The sequence below is a fragment of the Chelonoidis abingdonii genome, chromosome 4 (genome assembly GCF_003597395.2).
Source record: "Chelonoidis abingdonii isolate Lonesome George chromosome 4, CheloAbing_2.0, whole genome shotgun sequence".
In the NCBI taxonomy this organism is placed as follows: domain Eukaryota; kingdom Metazoa; phylum Chordata; order Testudines; family Testudinidae; genus Chelonoidis; species Chelonoidis abingdonii.
Genome location: NC_133772.1, coordinates 35,392,810 through 35,410,317, shown reverse-complemented (window position 1 = coordinate 35,410,317; position 17,508 = coordinate 35,392,810). Strand labels below are relative to the sequence as shown.

At 46.0% G+C, this 17,508-nt stretch overlaps 1 protein-coding gene across 2 annotated transcripts in view; it reads left to right on the top strand.

Moving 5' to 3' along the window:
* Positions 1 to 17,508, top strand: part of IGHMBP2 (immunoglobulin mu DNA binding protein 2) — a 100,399-nt gene that overhangs the window by 79,365 nt on the left and 3,526 nt on the right. For both annotated transcript variants that reach the window (XM_032773114.2, XM_032773113.2), the window contains 5 exons: positions 1,904 to 2,022; positions 6,844 to 6,938; positions 7,456 to 7,579; positions 10,461 to 11,300; positions 12,753 to 12,937. In XM_032773114.2, the coding sequence (XP_032629005.1) occupies positions 1,904 to 2,022; positions 6,844 to 6,938; positions 7,456 to 7,579; positions 10,461 to 11,300; positions 12,753 to 12,937 (1,363 nt within the window). The remainder of the gene's footprint in view (positions 1 to 1,903; positions 2,023 to 6,843; positions 6,939 to 7,455; positions 7,580 to 10,460; positions 11,301 to 12,752; positions 12,938 to 17,508) is intronic.

Sequence of the window (17,508 nt, the reverse complement as noted above, 5' to 3'; positions counted from 1 at the left end):
TGTTGTGTCGGTGTTCATTCATGTATGCGCATGTGCTAATCTGGGAACGTCTCTAGCTAGAAAATGAATGAGTTTCAGTCCAGACAGGAGAGTTCTTTTGTTGCTCATGAAGCGAGTAATATCCATTGAAAGCAAAGCAAACCAGTGGAATGCAAGTGCAAACTTACCGAGCTGGAAAACCATTCAAGGGTTTGGGACTGTGGTTAAGGCCCTGTCTTGCAACTCAGGAAGCTTGGGATCAGTTCCTGGTTCTGCCATGGGTTTCCCTGGTTACCTTAGAAAGCCACTTCATTTCTGTAGGTGAAATCCTGGCCCACAGACTGCAGTGAGGCCAGGATTTCATCCTCTGTCCTAGTTCCCTATCTGTAAAATGGAGATAACCCTTCCTTTCTCCCATCTTTTGTCAATCTTGTCTCTTTGGCTTGTAAGCTGTTTGGGGCAGGGACTGTCTCCTGCTATGTGCGTGTACCCCTCTTAGCACAGTGTGCTGCCAATCTGGACTGGGGCCTCTCGGTGCTGCTGTAATAATGGCAACTTTGGTTTTGTTCCTGTGGCATCTCAGTGATGATAGGATTGTACTGTAGGATCAGAGCCTTTGGATTTGCAGTGTACTTGCCTTGGAGCTGTCCAGCATTCTGCTGGTTTCCTATTGCAGCCCTTCCCTCTCTTGGTCCATTCACAGACTGTGAATTCAAGGAACAACTCTCTTCGGTGTTAAAATGTAACTTTTTGACGTAGCTTCTTCAGATGTAGAAATGGTATGAAACCAGAATCCCTGGCTAGTTACCTGGCTGGAGTGTTCTGACTCGACTAATGTCACAGCTGTCAAATTGCTACGTCTTAGAACACTTTTAAGGACTCTTCCTTCCTTACGGTGCTAAAAACTGCTGCAGCATAAACCTATTTCTGTAGCTTTACTGTCTGACGCTAGTGGAGTGAAATACTAACTCCCACGCTCTCTACTCTGGCTAGTATTAGAAACGATTGCAGTTCATAAAAAAGTGGTGTGTGGTTTTTACATAATCACAAAGTTTTCAGGACTGGCTGGCTAGCCCGGGCTTTGGGAAGAAGCAACTGCTCGGTGGTACCCATCACCCCTCCCATTGGGCTGCTGGAGAGAGGGGTTTATGGGAATATTACAACATAGTCCCTATGACCAGTGTTCAGCTCCATTTTTCAGACACACAGTTCTGCCACTGCTGAACTGCCACCATCTTGGAAATTGACATAAGGCATAGTCATGAGTCTGTCTTGCAGTGCACTGCAGTGACCATCATCTTCGTCAATACCAGAGGCTGAGCGTGGGGACCCACGAGCTAAAGGCATGAGCCTTTTCACTAGCTGAAGAGACAGGCTCTCAAGCTGAAAGCTAGAGCAGACCCACGTCCTCTGTGAAATAGGTGCTGTCTGGGACATATAACACACCCACTGGGTTACACAGGGTGATCTCGGAGCTGCAGCATTCGCTGCACTCTTAAAGTGATGCAATACATGACAATTAGAGCCATGTCATTACCAATGCAGCACGCCCAGAACATTGAGGAGAGGAGAAGGGGATCAAGAGGCATTTTTTAAAATAGGTGGGGAAAATGAAGTAGAGAGGTGAAGGGACTTGTGCAAGGCCACACAGCTGAGCTGAGATTAGAATGCAGCCACTCCTGACTGCCAGTCCTGTCACCGTTCTTGTGCACCATGTGACATACAGACCTGTTTGAACTCCCCCCTCCAGTGTTGGTCTATAACCTTGCCTGTAGTGGGTGCTATATAACAGTTTCTCTATCTTACCCTTGATACTAGTCTCTCTCTTTATTCTCTGTGTCAGGGTGGAGGGGGAGGCAGAATGTCTGATGCTCCAGTGTTACCTGAGTGTTGCTAATTCACTCTTTTCCACATAACCCTTTAGGGACCTGCCGGGAGTTGCTTCTACAGACGAGACTAGGATTCCATTGCTGCTTATAGACACAGCTGGCTGTGGCTTATTTGAGCTTGAAGTGGAAGATGAACAGTCTAAAGGGAATCAAGGTACTGTTGCTTCACAGGACATAAGATTCACTGACCCAGATCCCCAGTCCTCTGGCTTGCAGCCATGCTGTTCATTCACCAGCTAAGTCATAGCACAGCCCGGAGGAGGGTTCAAATAACACTGGATAATCTCTGTCAGAGGAAGTTGGAGCGTTATTGGGTGGATGATATTGAAAAACGATATACTGGCCTTCAGGGATACAGAGGACCAGTCATCTGGCAAGGATTGCCAGTAACTATGCGGTGGTGTCTCCTGGGGATTGAGTTAGCCCTGTTTCCTTAAAACTCTGGCAAGAACAAAGCGATAAGATATAGTACGTTAGATGGAAGGAACGCCAGGGGCTGCTGAAGGATATTCTTAGTGGCTGATCAACCAGCCCTGCCACATCCCAAAGAGCTACCCGAGGACCCCTACAGAGCTGGGCTCAGTTGTGCACAAGGATAATTGCCCCCTCCCCATGGGCTCCTGCATCCTCCCCACCCAAGAGTTTTGCTGTGCTGGGGTCCGGATTTGGGCCGCAGAGGTTGGTGGAACTTGACATTCTTGGGCTGCCCCGTGTGCTAGGTCTGAAAGCAGCAGTCACCTTCACGCCATTAACCGCCTTACTTTGAAAGGATTAATGCCTCCTGTCAGCTCCCTCTCCCTTTTGGACATAAAGTGCCAGCGGGGTGGCACCCTGCCATGGAGAGAGGGCAGCAGGAACAGTGCCTCCCCCACCCCCTTTCAGGGCTTTCATAGACAGTGACAAACCTCTTTCTTACTTGGTTACCAGTTCAGGGAGTGGAGCCTAATCAAATGGGTCACACCGTTTATTACCCACTCTTCCCATCATTGTGAGATTCATTTCCTTAAGTGCTTGGCAATGACTGTTTCCTAAGCGAATTGGTTGTGTACAGCCCTTGTCCTTTGGAGTTAAGGCCTGCATCCATTCCTTTCCAGTGCTTTCTGATACCTCTTTTCCCTTCTGTGACCGTCTCTCCCCTTCGTCTTCATCGCTTTACCCCAGACCCAGCCACGCACCCAGAGTGAGATCTGAGTCCTCTGAATCCGTTTCTTCTCTCCTCTGCTTTAGTCCAGACCCAGCCAGGAATCGGGGCCCCATCCTGCTAGGTGCTGTACATACCCACGATGAATAGCCAGTCCCTGCCCCAGAGAGCTTACAACCAAAGTATAACTATAATTTGGAGCCACGTCTCCTCTCCTGCTGGAGCCACTTCTGTAAGTGCAGCTCCTGCCCTCCTCTCAGAAGGGACAAATCAATGTCTCTTGCAGGCGCCAGTGCCAGTTTAGCTCCATGAATCATTCAGCCAGGAATTTGGAAACAGGAAGAAATGAGCACAGCCCTCTGCATTGCATAAACAGGCTCTGCTGGCCTAGAGCATGACACCTGGCATGTGTTGCATGCGTTGGGGTTTCTAGGTGGCAACACAATGGCTTGGGACCATAGCCGCACCAGCTGCTGCTTGTTAGAGCTGGAGCAGGCTGGAAGAAAATAGACTGAATCGCCTCAGATCAGATAAGGGGGGTTTAAATACCACATAGATTGTCATACCAGCCAGGAAATGGTGGGCAGAGCTGTGAGTTTTCATCACGGAGTGTCGCCCTCAATGCTGAACTCCCATTTGGTTTATGTTGTACAGTAGTCTACGGTGTTGTTGCTTTAATTGCCTTGGAGTATCACTTTGTCAGATCTTTATCGTAACACATTAGGTACATAAACCTGTACAGTTAAATGGGACAGTAGCAGCTTCACCATAGTCATATAATGAGACTCCAAACAGAGAGAAAGACCAGAGCACTAGGGACAGTGTTTTATGTTGGCAAATTAGTTGGGCAATAACAATGAAATTTTATCCCTTGGCATTACGTAAAGCAGTGAGTTTCAGGTCTTTCCTGTATCTGATGGGGCCCACTTCGCCCTGTGTGTTCGGAAGTTTGGCTTATTTCGATTAGCGTACAACATACATAAATGTTAGGAAGGATAGGAGAAAAGCAGGCCACTCTGACTTCCTCATACCAGCCATTTACACAGTATATCATGGTGATCCCTGAACACTGTAATCATCTGAGACCAAAAGTAAAAGCCCTCTCCCCTAATCTCTATATGCTGGCTGCTAGTACAATAGCATGTCCTTGCCTAGATTTTAAGCTCTCTGGGGCAGGGCCTGTCCTCTTTGTTCGTTGTCTGTGCAGTGCTATATAGTGCCTGGCACAAAAGATCCCTGATCCTTGACTGAGGTTCCCAAATAATAATAACCAAGTGTACCAAAAACTTTCAGCGTCTCCCTGGGCCAGCGATGCTGTGGACTCCCTGCCCCACACGCCATCACCTCTACAGTAGCCTGGATTTTTTTCCTTTCTCACTAAGTATCTGTCTGCCACATGGCAATACAGCCTGCTTGACAACTAAGCTGCCCACTTCAGGGATTATTTTTTTCTCTCTGCTCACTAGCCCAAATCCCGTGCTTGGAATGTGCATGACATTGAATGTTCCAAGTGTCATGCTCTAGTTTCCTGGGTCTGAGTGCTTCTCTGGCAAGTCAGACCTTAAGAGAACATCACAGTCTTTACCTAATCAGCCTTTTTAACCTTCTTTCAGTTGAAACCTATCTGTCTAGATGAGATACTTAAGTGACCCCCGTTACCAAAGTATCTGAGTGCCTCACAATCTGTGAGGTAGGTGGTGCTATTCTCCCTGTTTTACAGATGCGGAACCAAGGTACTAAGAGGCTAAGCGACTTGCCCAAGGTCATGCAGGAAGTCTATGGCAGAAGAGTGAATGGAACCTAGTCCTCCTAAGTCCCAAGTTTGTTGCCCTAACCACTGGGTCACCCGTCACCTCAAAGAACCTAGTTTTATCAACTAAAGCTCTGATTCTGCAAACTTACCTGCATGCCTACTCACTTGGGCGTAATAAGTGTTTGAAAGATCAGGTATTAATACCATATCCCATGAACTTCTAAAGCTAGACCGGTGCTTTGGAGCATTGAAAGCCAAGATTCCAAGCTCCTAGACAGAACCCTGTGTAGTCTGTGACAAACTGGACCTAAATTCTGCAACAAGATCCCTGGACTCTGCCACGTTCTGGTGTGGCGGACTGGAAATTCAATGGCAGTTACTATTAAGCATAAAAATTGATTTTTAAAAAGTATTAAATACAACTGTAGGTAACAGTCAGTCCAGTAGCCCCTGGGGTATTTCTTTTCATGTTAAATTCCATTTATTTTCTGCTGTCCTCATATTTATAGTTTTAAACAGGCAACTGATGTTAGTATTGACAAAGAGTAATTGAATTGTAGAAGTTGCCAGGGGTTTGGTGGCGTGTGTGTGTGTTGGGAGAAAGCAGGAAGTTTTTTAGGTTTGTAAATGTTAGCACTGGGGAAGGGGTGGGAAGTATTGTGAGATAAGCACATTAGCTGGCCATTGTTAAAATGATCACTAGGGAAATGGTGATGTAAATGTGAACATTATTAACTATCTTCAGGATTCAGAGTTAACAGCTCATTGAGCTGAATGAGGTGATTTTTTCTTCTCAGAACTACTGGGTCTGGTTCTCTGCAGACTGAAAAATAGCACTGCATCTCTTACACTTGGATGGTACACAGGGCCATGCTTCTAGACAATATAAAGTACTGACAACTGAAATCATGTCTGAATTGAAATGGGAGGATGGGAAGAAGCTTGATGATAATCAGAATGCTGTGATCAAATGTTTAAATGGTGTGACAAAGTTCCTCCTCTACCTTGGTGGGTCCTGCGCTTATTTGGCAGATTTGCTCACCTCAGTGATTTTCCCCACAGTCTGGGTCAACTTCTCCTTTGTTTGATCAGGAGTTGGGAGGTTTGGGGGGAAACCGAGCTGCCTTCTTACTCAGGTTCAGCAGGTCCTGTGGATTGCAGCTGGTCTATTAGTGCCCGCTGTAACAGCCTGGCCATGACAGCTACAACTCCCTGGGCTACTTCCCATGGCCTCTCCAAACACCTTCTTTACCTCACTCACAGGACCTATCCTCCGGTGTCTGATAAGCTTGTACTCCTTATCCTCCCACAGACACCCTCTTCCTCTCAGCTCCTTGCCCTCTTGTCCCCAGCTCCTACGACACTTCCTCTCCTCTGGCTCCCCCTCTCCCTGCCTGGAGTGAGCTCCTTTTTAAACCCAGGTGCCCTGATTAGCCTGCCTTGATTGGCTGCAGGTGATCTAATCAGCCTGTCTGCCTTAATTGGTTCTAGCAGGTTCCTGATTACTCTAGTGCAGCCCCTGTTCTGGTCACTCAGGGAACAGAAAACTACTCATCCAGTGACCAGTGTATTTGCCCTCTGCCAGACTCCTGTACCCCACTGGCCTCGGTCTGTCACAATGGCTAGATATCTTATGATCTAGAAGAGCTAGATATAAATGGATGGGAGACTGGCGAGTCCTAGCTTTCCAGCAATATATAGCAATAAGCTCCATCCAAGGAGATAGTGGGATGGAACCCATTAAGACTTTCACTGGTGCCCTGTCTGCCAGAGCTTTTTTAAGCACTGGTGCGAGGTTACTATAACAAACCCTGTCCTATCTCTGACATTTTCACTGAACCCTGGGGCTTTCTGTCTACGTTGGTGCCATGATATATAAATCTGACTTTATGGAAAATGTCCCAATTCCAGAGGGTGCCTTTAATGATGCAGTTGAATTAGTTTGGAAAATGTAGCTTTTCTTAATCACTGCAGCAGAAGTGAGCAGTCGAGTGGCCATCACCTTTTGGCTTTACCTGTCAGCGTCCCCTGGAATCAAATCGCCTGCTCTTCATTTACTGCTTTGTTTGCTTTTGCCCTAGGGGAAGTGCGTCTTGTCGGCCTGCATGTCCAGGCTTTGGTGAAAGCTGGTGTTAAAGCAAGAGACATCGCTGTCATTGCTCCTTACAACCTCCAGGTGAGCACACAGCACCCCCTTCACAACTTTTCAAGTTGAGTGTAGAAGGATTACGCTAGAACAAATCCAGATTTGCTGGTATTTTAAAATAGTACTTAGTATGTTAAAGGTTCAGAGCCCGATAACTAATCCTCCTTAACGCTCCATAGTATCCTCATATTGCAGGTGAGGATGCTGAAACAGAGGGCCAGCCCTCTGCTGGTGTAAGTGGGTCTCACTTCAGGGGAGCCGAACCAATTTTTACCAGCTAAGGATCTGACCTAGCAGGTTTAAGTGACTATTCCAAGGCCACAGAGGGAATCAGTGTCAGAGATGGGATTGGAACAAAGGAGGTTCTTCACTAACAGTCCCATGACCATTCCCTTGGGTAATAGTCCTCCCCCTTAGGATATGCAGGTTCAGGCATGCATGAATGTGGAGGAAGGCAGGCACCTTCCAGGAGGGGGGCGATATTGTTTTCATCCTTCTTATCTTACGTTTACCTTGTCCTTAATATGTGCATGTCCTTGCTTTTCAGGTGGACATGCTAAGAGAGCATCTTTGTCACCGATATCCAGAGCTGGAAATTAAATCAGTAGATGGCTTCCAGGGACGAGAGAAGGAGGCTGTCGTGCTCTCCTTTGTGAGATCCAATCGGAAGGGTACGTGTTCCATGCTGGACAGTGTTTTGGGGGAAGAGGAAGTTTGGTCACATAATGGGAATATGGGAATAATTTAACACTGCAAAATTCTGCATTGCCAGCTCTTGTGATTTTTATTGCAAGCCTCTTGAGAGCTGGTGTTTTTTTCTGAAGGCCCCAGCTTTTGAAGCCACGTGATTACCTAAGAATCACAGCTTGTAGCCCTCATGATTGCAGAGGAAAGCTTGAAACTATGACCCCCAAGGGCTCACACAGCAGAAAGTAAATAAGAACTCAATGTGAATTATTTTTAAAATCTCATGATCCATATGTCCTCAAAAAATAATGAGAATGGCTTTTTGAACCCTTTGGGATGGCAGTCCCGCAGTCACATCACCAGCTTCCTACCTGGATGCAAAGCCCAGACATTCCTCACAGAAGGCGGAATTCCTGGGAAGGCCTGTTTTTTGGAAGCTTCCTCCCTTAGAGAAAGAGCAACCCAAAGCTGCTATTGTAAATAATGCATAACACTGTTTGTTTTCAGAGCAAAATCTAGGGCAGAAAACTGGGTTCTTTCCTATCAGTGAATACAGGGGAAGATAATAGCTGGAATGAGGCTAGTCACCTGAAGCTGGAAGTCTCATTCACTGGAGGTTTTCAAAAGGGGGCTGGACAGCCATCTGTCTTGGATGGTTTAGACACAACAAATCCTGCAGCGTGGCAGGGGTTAGACTAGATGACGCTGGCAGTTCCTTCTAACCCCGTATTTCTTCTGAGACTCAATCTGCTAAACCATGTTAGTGGGGCCCATTGCAACACATCTTGTGCTCTCTGAACCGTAAGGATTATCATTCAGAATCATTTCTATAGCACCATAAATGTGCATCCAGAGGTGGAAGGTGGCATACTGGCAAGAGCCGGTACCCAGCTGACTGTCCCAGCAGAGGATAGCTTCCCCAGGCTGGCAATTTAAAAGGGCTCAGGCAGCGATTTAAAGGGTCTGGGGCTTCCAGCAGTGGCTGGAGCCCCATGCCCTATAAATCACTGCCAGAGCTCGGGGGCTCCCGGCTGCCGCTACTGCTATCATGAGGCTCTTGCGGTGATTTAAAGGGCCTGGGGATTTAAAGGCCCTGTCCCTTCTGCCTGAGGCCCTGCCCATTCCGGTTGAGCCACCTTCCCTATCCCTCAGGACCCTGGCCCTGCGTACCCGTAAGTCCTTTAAGTTCCTTTCACCCCTGTGTACATCACACCTTTCAGACATAGAGCGAGACCCGAAGGACTTATGGTCTAAGACAGTTACAGATGAGACACTGAGCAGTGGTTCGGGAAAGGGAGGGGTGCAGGGTTTTAAGAGTGAGAGAAGGAATTGGGAAGGATTCGTGGAAGAAGTGGGATTTGAGAAGAGATTGACAGAGAAGAGGGGGCGTCGGTGGTGATGACTGAAAGCCATTAGTAATCGGGGCTCTCTGCCATTTGACAGCTGTCAGTGACTTACCCAGAATGAATTCAGTATAGGTGGCTACATCCCCAAACTCCCCATCACAGTCTGCCCCTGTTCTCATCTAGTTGGCATCTGAGCAGAGGTGTCACAGTAGGTGACCGCACTTCACTAAGGACAGGAGCCCAAATCTATCCTATTTCCCAAGATGAAGGTCACAGAAACCCCACACTTTGGCACTGCTGATAGCCTCTGCCCAGTGAAGTCCAGCAACCAGAACAGCAGGGGCATGAATGGCTCTGACCAGTGCCGGTCCTGGCCTGGCCTCATATTTTCATGACTGCTAAATACACTTGCAGAATCCAACAGTGAAGCCCACTTGTATTGCTGTGGATTTTAATAACCAGAACTTTCCCAGGAGTCAGATACTCAGCAGGGATTGGAGAAGTGTATTCCAGCACGTTACTGCTTCTGCAAGCTGACAGTGATATCTGGCAATTAATGCCAGGTCGTGGAGCACAGAGATGTGGTCACACACAATTAGCTATTAAAATCTTGATTCGTTCTGCATCATGATCCTCAGGCACTCAGAATGAAGCGTGTCACCTAGATCTGCATAATGTTTATTTTTCCAGTTGTCTCCCATTTATCATAGAAGAAGGAGACTCAGGAGCCACCCACGCTGGCCTTCTCGCTAGCTGAGCTGAGCTGAGTCATTCTGGCATTTGCTATCTGTTATTATGGTTCCTTGAGAAAATAGCCAGAGAGCAGAAATAGACTTGGTAAAATCTCCTACGTGTTTGTTATTTTTAACCCTTCATCTGTGTAGGTATGTGGTGGGGGGGGGGGGTATAGCTTGAGATTGGTATATTTCTCTGCTTGTGAAAGTTAGACTGGTATTGATAGCTGGAGACAGACTATGGGTGGGCAGGTGCCGGGAAGGCTGATTTCTGCCAGTGTGTCGTAATCTTAATATGTAGCTTCCCCTTCTATTTCAGGCATTCCCTATTGTTGCCTTCCTGAGCCCTCATTATAATCCATCCAGACAGTAGCCTTTGTATAATGCTCTTCATCTTCAAATCCTTTATGCATTTATCCATTTTGTCACCTGTGAGCTATATACGTATTGTTAGTTCCATTTAGCAGATGGTGAAACTGAGGCAAAGGTTGAATGACTTGTCCAAGGCCATAGAGGGAATCAGTTATAGAGCCAAGACTGGAACTCAGGAGTTGTTGCCTCCCAGTGTTCAGGCCACTAGATCCTGTGCTCCCTACTATCTCACTCTGCAGCCAATACAATATCTTGGGCCAAATCCACAACTGGAGTAAACTCCTGTAGTTCCAATGACCTGTGCTGATTTACACCAGCTGAGGATCTGGCCTTTGCTATGGAAACATTGCTGTTTGCGTGGCCAACCACCAGGCTGTACTTTCTGATGGCCCGAGGGGGGTTGTGTTTTATAGGTGAGGTGGGTTTTCTCGCTGAAGACCGGAGAATAAACGTGGCCGTGACTCGGGCACGACGCCATGTGGCAGTCATCTGTGACTCGCGGACCGTCAGCAGCCAGGCCTTTCTGAAACGGCTGGTGGATTATCTGAATGAACATGGGGAAGTGCGGACGGCCTTCGAGTACCTTGACGACATCGTGCCAGAAAACTACTCTCACGAGAACTCTCAGGGTCATAGCGAGCAAGGGGCAGGGACTAAGACCAGCACAACCTCTACTCCGAAACCTCAACCTGAAGGCCGGAAATCCAAACCAAATTCAACAAAACCATCCACACGCAAGCCAGCAGCAGGTCACTTGCAGAGTGTGAACGAGGCCAGGGTGGAAAGACCAGAGATGAAAGACAATTCAGGCAAGTTCAGAGCCATGATAGTAGAGTTTCTGGAGAACAGCGAGATGCAGTTGGATTTCCCTTCCTCCTTAAACTCTCACAACAGGATGCTGGTGCACCAAATGGCCGAAGAATATGGGTTGCAGCATGTAAGCACCGGGGAGGGGAGAGAGAGGTACATCAGTATCAGCAAGAGAACCACCACCGTAAGTTCCTCTCCAGTGAATACGGGTGGCAGTGAGCAAATCCCGCCTGCTGAATCTCAGAGCCCTGCAAAAGAGGCGCCAGCCTCTGTCAAGAAGGGAGGAAGCAGCATGAGCTCAGGGAAAGTGGATCTGAAAACGCTGCATCTGGAGAGAATGCAACGGGAAAAAGCCAAACAGGAAGAGAGGGTCAGAAAGAATCAGGAGCTGAGCATCAATTTGCAGGAAATAGCTGGAAAGAAACACAAAAATGAAGCCAAAGGTAGGCCCCTCCTTCCAGGGATTTCCAGGACATTTCCTCTTTAACACTTTCCCCGCCCTTAGGAAGATTTGCTATTTCCATAGTAAAAGCCAGTCACGCTGCAGGCTTCCCATTGTCACTGTTCCCTGGGCTCTTCTGAGAAGAGCCTAAGAAAATTAAGGTGCCCAACTCTTGCTGAAATTCAGTGGGTGCCTAACTCCCTTAGGCTGCTTTGAAAATCCCAGCCTAAGGCTGTAGCTATGTCAGACCTCTGAACACTGCATTGCTTTAGTAATGTACTCCTAGCTACAGCCTGTTTCCCTGCCTCTGCCCATCGATAGAACAGGCCCTTTCTGAATAGTGTCCCTTTTGGGAAGGCCTGCATGGGGAGAAAAGCTCCGTAGCATGGCTGGGATTGGCCTGGGTCAACTGGCTCAAGGGGCTTGGGCTGTGGGGCAAAAAATTGCTGTGTAGACATTGAACATTGCACAGCAGTTTTTCAGCCCCAAAGCCTGAGCCCAGCAAGCCCAAGTCAGCTAACCCACCAGCCGGGGGTATTTTATCCTCAGAGAGACGTAGTCTTTGACAGTTTCCATGAGATGAGGGATTCAACAGAATTATTGACAATGCTTAAATCCAGGCCATGCTGGGATCTCATTAATTCCCTACGTTTCCCCTCAGGGTATGAGCTTTATATGTGTCCACAGAGCATCTGACTTGATTTTCAGAAAGGTCACTGATGCTCATCTCCAAAGAAATAGCTCCTAGATGATCACAGGAGATGGCTGGGGCCTGGATCTGTTTGTTGTGTAGAATGGATTGGAAGCTGCACTCACATGCTTAGAATTAGGCTTATTGACATATGGGGCAAACATTGGCATTCCAGGGATAACGAGAGACACATGGGGCAAACGTTGGCGTGTTGGGGTTCATGAGAGACACATGGGGCAAACACTGGTGTGCCGGGGATGACGAAAAGGAGCTAGAACTGTTTGAGGCTTGAGGCCACATGAGTCTTTAACCCAATGGCCAAGCTCTTATAGCACAAGTAGCCTGCACCAATCTGTTTCAGCATTACCAGTGAGTGTCCTAACAATGCCCAGTCAGTGGAAGGCAGATAAACACCACCGTGGTGAAGAAAAACTGATTATGGGAACAATTAGAAGAGATTACAATCTGAGATGTGTGCTATGTACTGTTACATATCCACTGCCATGCATGTATGTCAGTGGCATATGCCATTTGGTACATCTCACTGTAGTATCTGGCTCTCAGCAACTGTTCTTGCTGATCATGGCTGGTTGGTGGTGTTTTGAGGCCAAATCCTCTGCTGGCATAAATGGGCAAAGCTCTCTGGAATCTATAGAGCTGCACCCATAATACCAGCAAAGAATGTAGCCCATTGTCTGTTGGGTTCATTTGATAACGGTCAGGTAACCAATTAAACAGCTGGGTTTTTCCCTGGACTTCTAGGAAAGACTGTGGTTAAGACCGGAGCGGACAGCCAAGCTGAAGAAGATATCGATGCCCTGATTTCTGCAGCAGTGCAAGCTGACAATATATGTGGTTTCCCCAGGTGTAAAGCCAGTGTTACGACCTTGGGACAGCTCTGTCTGCATTGCAACAAGTACTACTGCCTTAGCCATCATGTCCCAGAGGTATGAGCTATGTGTATCCGCCTCAGATAGCCCTGAGGAACTGTTTGAGTGCAGGGGGCTGAGCATTGCCAGGAGTTTGCCATCTGTTTATTCTCTTGACAAAGCTTGACACAAGCTGAATTTTTATAACCTGGAATTGTGAAATTGACTTTTCCTGCTGAACGTTCTGAGACTAATTTCCTTAGCATTGCTCTTGGCTTCTCAGCAAAGTTTAAAATGAAGGCTCTGCTCCTGAATCTGAGCACCATTTTTGTCCTGGAGGAAACCCTCTAAATCAGGAGCATTTGTAAAAAGTGAATGCAAAGAGCATACAGGTTTTGTTAGCAGTACACAGGCTACAAAGTCCTCCTGGTGATAGCTGCTGCTCTCTGTTACTGATCTCTGACATTTACATTTCTAGAAAATAGAAATAGAAAAGAAGAAAGGATGATCTTGGCACAGTATTGGCGATCTGAAAAGGTGGATTTAATACCCAAGTCAATTAGGGCTTGATCCTGCAGAGCTGCTGAGTACTCTGGCCCCAGTAAAGGAAAGCATTTAGGCATGTGCTTATGTGCTTTGCTGGATTGGGACCAGAGTGCTCAGCACCTTGCAGGATCAGCCCTTAAATTCTCTCTACTTCAGATCCTCATCTGAAATGGGGATAATATGGAGATAATAGCACTTCTGTCTCCTATCCTTGGCACTGTGTAAGTAGTACAGGATCTAATACACTGGAGCCCTGATCTCCGCTGCGAAGCCTAACCACTCCTGCAATTCTATACAGATAATAACTATAATGAAACCAACACGCACTCTGCTAGAATGTGAATGAGAAATAGAAGCAAGTCTAGAGGTGATGGTTAGCCCGCCGAGATGGAAAGATGGAGCATTTGCTCCTGTTGGTTTTTTACACAGGGCTTTGTTTTGTGCATTAGTTGTTTGGACTGATTTGAATTGTTTTCTATTGATGGTTAAAAAAAAAAAAAAATCTCCTTTCACCTTTTTCTCCAGCAGAGACTTGAGAAAGATTTTACTTGCTGTCAAGGTTCAGGTCCAGCATGTTTTTTGTTTCCAAGCATGGGAATGTGTTAGTGCTGAAATAATGCAGCTCTTTGGAGTCCTTTCCCTCCCACGGAGTCTGAGTCACTTCCTCTCTGCAGATCTCACCTCAAAACCTTTCTTTCCTCTTCAGCTCACAATGAACACTCCGGCCTTGTCTACACTGTGGGAGGAGATCAATCTGAGTTATGCAACTTCAGCTACTTAAATAATGTAGCTGAAGTCAACCTACTTAGATCTATTTACCGATTTACTGAGGGGTCCCTATGTGATGCTGATGGGCGTCTTCACTAGACCTGCTAAATCAACCACCGATGCATCGATTGCCACGCGTCAATCCCCCCTCAGTGTTCTTGCTCTCCATGGCATCTTGATGTAGAAGATGCTCCTTAAAACCCCCTATCTTTAGTAATATCCACTGTGACAATCTTATACACAAAGTCCTTGGTACAGGATAAAACCCATCGGTTTGTCGTAGTATCAGCAAGGAAAACCCAGTCAGAAGTGTTAGGGGATAATATGCTGTTTGAAATATGCCCTGATCTAAAAAAAAGTGTTTGCTTTATGTGCATGTAACTAACTCTCTAGATGAGCATGTGGAGATGAATCACATGGCAGTTGCATAAGTGACTTCTAGCTTATTCGCTTTTTAGATGACAGATTTTTTAAAAAAATGCTTATGTAAATGTGATGCTCAGCTAATAGCACTGGCTAGAGCCAGGCATAGGACAGGTAGCTGCTAATGTGCCATCATGATAGGTGCAAGATGAGGCCCCCAAATTCAGCAAAGTATTTAAGTATATGCCTAATTTTAAGCATGTGAGCAGTACTGTTGATCCATCTCCCTCCTCAGTTATTAATAAAAATAATAATACCTAGGTCTTATATGGCCCATTTCATCAGTAGATTTCATATAATGTTACAAAGGAGGTCAGTATCATTTAGAGCTGGGTGACTTTTTCTCCAGCAATTTGCTGAAAAATATATTATTCAGACACGGAAAGTATTTGTGAATTTGGGTAGAATTTGGCAAATAGTTTCAGCTCAAAACCCCCTCAAAAACCAAAATTATCAGAAATGTCAGAATGATTCATTTTGAAAATGTCATTTCAAAAAAGGCAATTTTAATTAACATTTAATTTTTTTCCCTAGTTTTTAGGTTTGGTGAGAGAATCCCAAAATACTGTGTTTTAGTTTGAGTGGAACTAGGTCTTGTGTTTTTCAGTGTGAGCTCAGAACTGAAAAATCAATTTTTCACTCCACTGTAGTTTTATTCTCCCCATTTTACAGATGGGGAAACTGAGGCACCGTGCGGGGACATGATTTACGCAAGATCATCCAGGAGGCCAGTGACAGAGCCGATAATAGAACTCAGGTCTCCCAGTCCAGTGCCCTGTCCAGTGGACTTGCTTTCTCTCTAGGAACTTTTTCCTCCCTGATATGTTTGTAAAAAGCCTTTTTCATTCCCATTTACACAGGTGGCTAGAATCAGCTCATCCGTCTTTTATTGATGCTTTTGCCTTTTCCTTTCCAACCCTTACAGGCTGAGTGTTCTTGGACGGACTCTTCTCTTTCTGTATCCAGGGCAGGTTCTCTTTAACCTCAGATCTTTGAGCAGGGAGCTGCAATGGCCACTTCTTTTTTCTTGAATTCTTTTCCAGAACAGTTGCAGATTGGAACTGTCAGAGTCTGAAGGCATTTAGGCACCCAAGTCCCATTCAAAGTCACCCAGGAGTCAGGGGCCACACCTCTGAAAATCCCAGCTATAGGCCTTTGCTTGCTAATTATCCTCCCTTCTAGAATTCCTCTGTAAGAAACCCTGTAGTAGGCAGATGTCGTATAATTGCCCCCTCCCATATTATGTCTCCAATAACTAACAATTGGCTTAAAAGCTGAAGTATGAGGCTTAATATCCCTTCAGAATTTTTGTTGTTATTAATTATAACAATTTGGGATAGTCTTGAAATTAAAGCAGCCACACATGTACCCATTGCTGACAGGGCATAGTTGGGATTCGAACCCAGGACCTTTGAAACTGGAGGCTAGGGCCATACATCTAGGCCGCACAGATAGGTTTCTGAATTGAGTAAACTCAAGTAGCTCATGGTCACTGGTTCTAAACTTCCCTGTTCTCATACACCTCATCAGTTCCTCCCTTTCAGTAAGTAGATCTGAGGAAGCTTCTCCTTGTTTGGAGATTTTGATTTCTGATTCCAAAAGCTGTGTCCACATGTTTGGCTGAACCAGTTACCCAGCAGTCTCTCTGTGAACTTCCTCCATGCTACTCTTCCAATGCACCCGAGTCTCTGTATTCCTAGACTGGGCTTCTCCTGAGCAGACTTCCTGCTGGGCCAGATTCCATGGCAGCTTGATTCAGTTATATGAAATATGAGGAGACCACCAAATTGATTTTTCATGTGCCACACCCAGAATCTGCACCCAGCTGTGCAGAGATGAAAAGCAAGTATATCTGAACTGTCTGTGCCACCCTGTCAGATATTCAGAGATTTTAAGGCCAGAATGGATAAGGGACTGTTACGATCATCTAGGCTGACCTGCATAACGAGGCCATTACATCACCCATCAGAGTATCCTGTATGCTTCTAAAAACCTCACTCATTCTGTAAACTATCAGTGTAGATTATTCTACTGAAAAACCAGGATCTATTTCCATGGCAAGGAATACTTGTGTTTATGTTCATTCAGAATCTGACTGAGATCCTTTCCTTGATGAATTGGAATGAAGGATTAAATGGGAATTAATTGTAAGGATAAAACTTGCTTCACTACTTTTTTTGTTGCTTGTTTATTTGGGTTCAGCAGGTCAGACTTTGGTCTTATCTAGCAAGGGGTCAGGCTCGCCGTGAATATGCAAACCAAACCTCTTCGCTCCTGTTGAGATTGATGTGCCGGTGGGAACTGAACAGTCTTCATAAAAGGGTCCAGGTTTTTTTCCTAATAAAGACCCCAGCTCAACAAAGCACTTATGAGTATGCCTATCTATAAATATGTGTAAATCCATTCCTATTCCACAAAGCCCTTCTTAAATCCCATTTCATGGGCTGTTTAAGAATTTTGCTGAATAGGATTGAGATTATTCATAGTTTAGGTACTATGCTTAAGTCCCTGGCTGAACCAGGGCCAAAGTCAGTGAAAAAAACTCCCACTGATTTCAAACGGTACCAGATAGGGCCCCCAAGGTCCCAAAATTCCTATTAAAATTACTTTGTGGGATTCCATATTTAATCTCCCTCAGTGATCTTTAGATCATATATACGTCATCTGTGTGAACTGTCAGCACTGCAAGCTGTCTCTGGGATCTGAAAACCCAGCAGTGTTCTCTCTCTGGCTCCGTAAGCAGTGGTAACAAAGGCCACGTCTACACTATGGGATAATATCGAATTAGCTAAAATCGGTTTTATAAAACTGATATTATAAATTTGATTTCATGCGGCCACACTAGGCACAGTAATTCGGCGTTGTGCGTCCATGGTCCGAGGCTAACGTCGATTTCTGAAGCGTTGCATTGT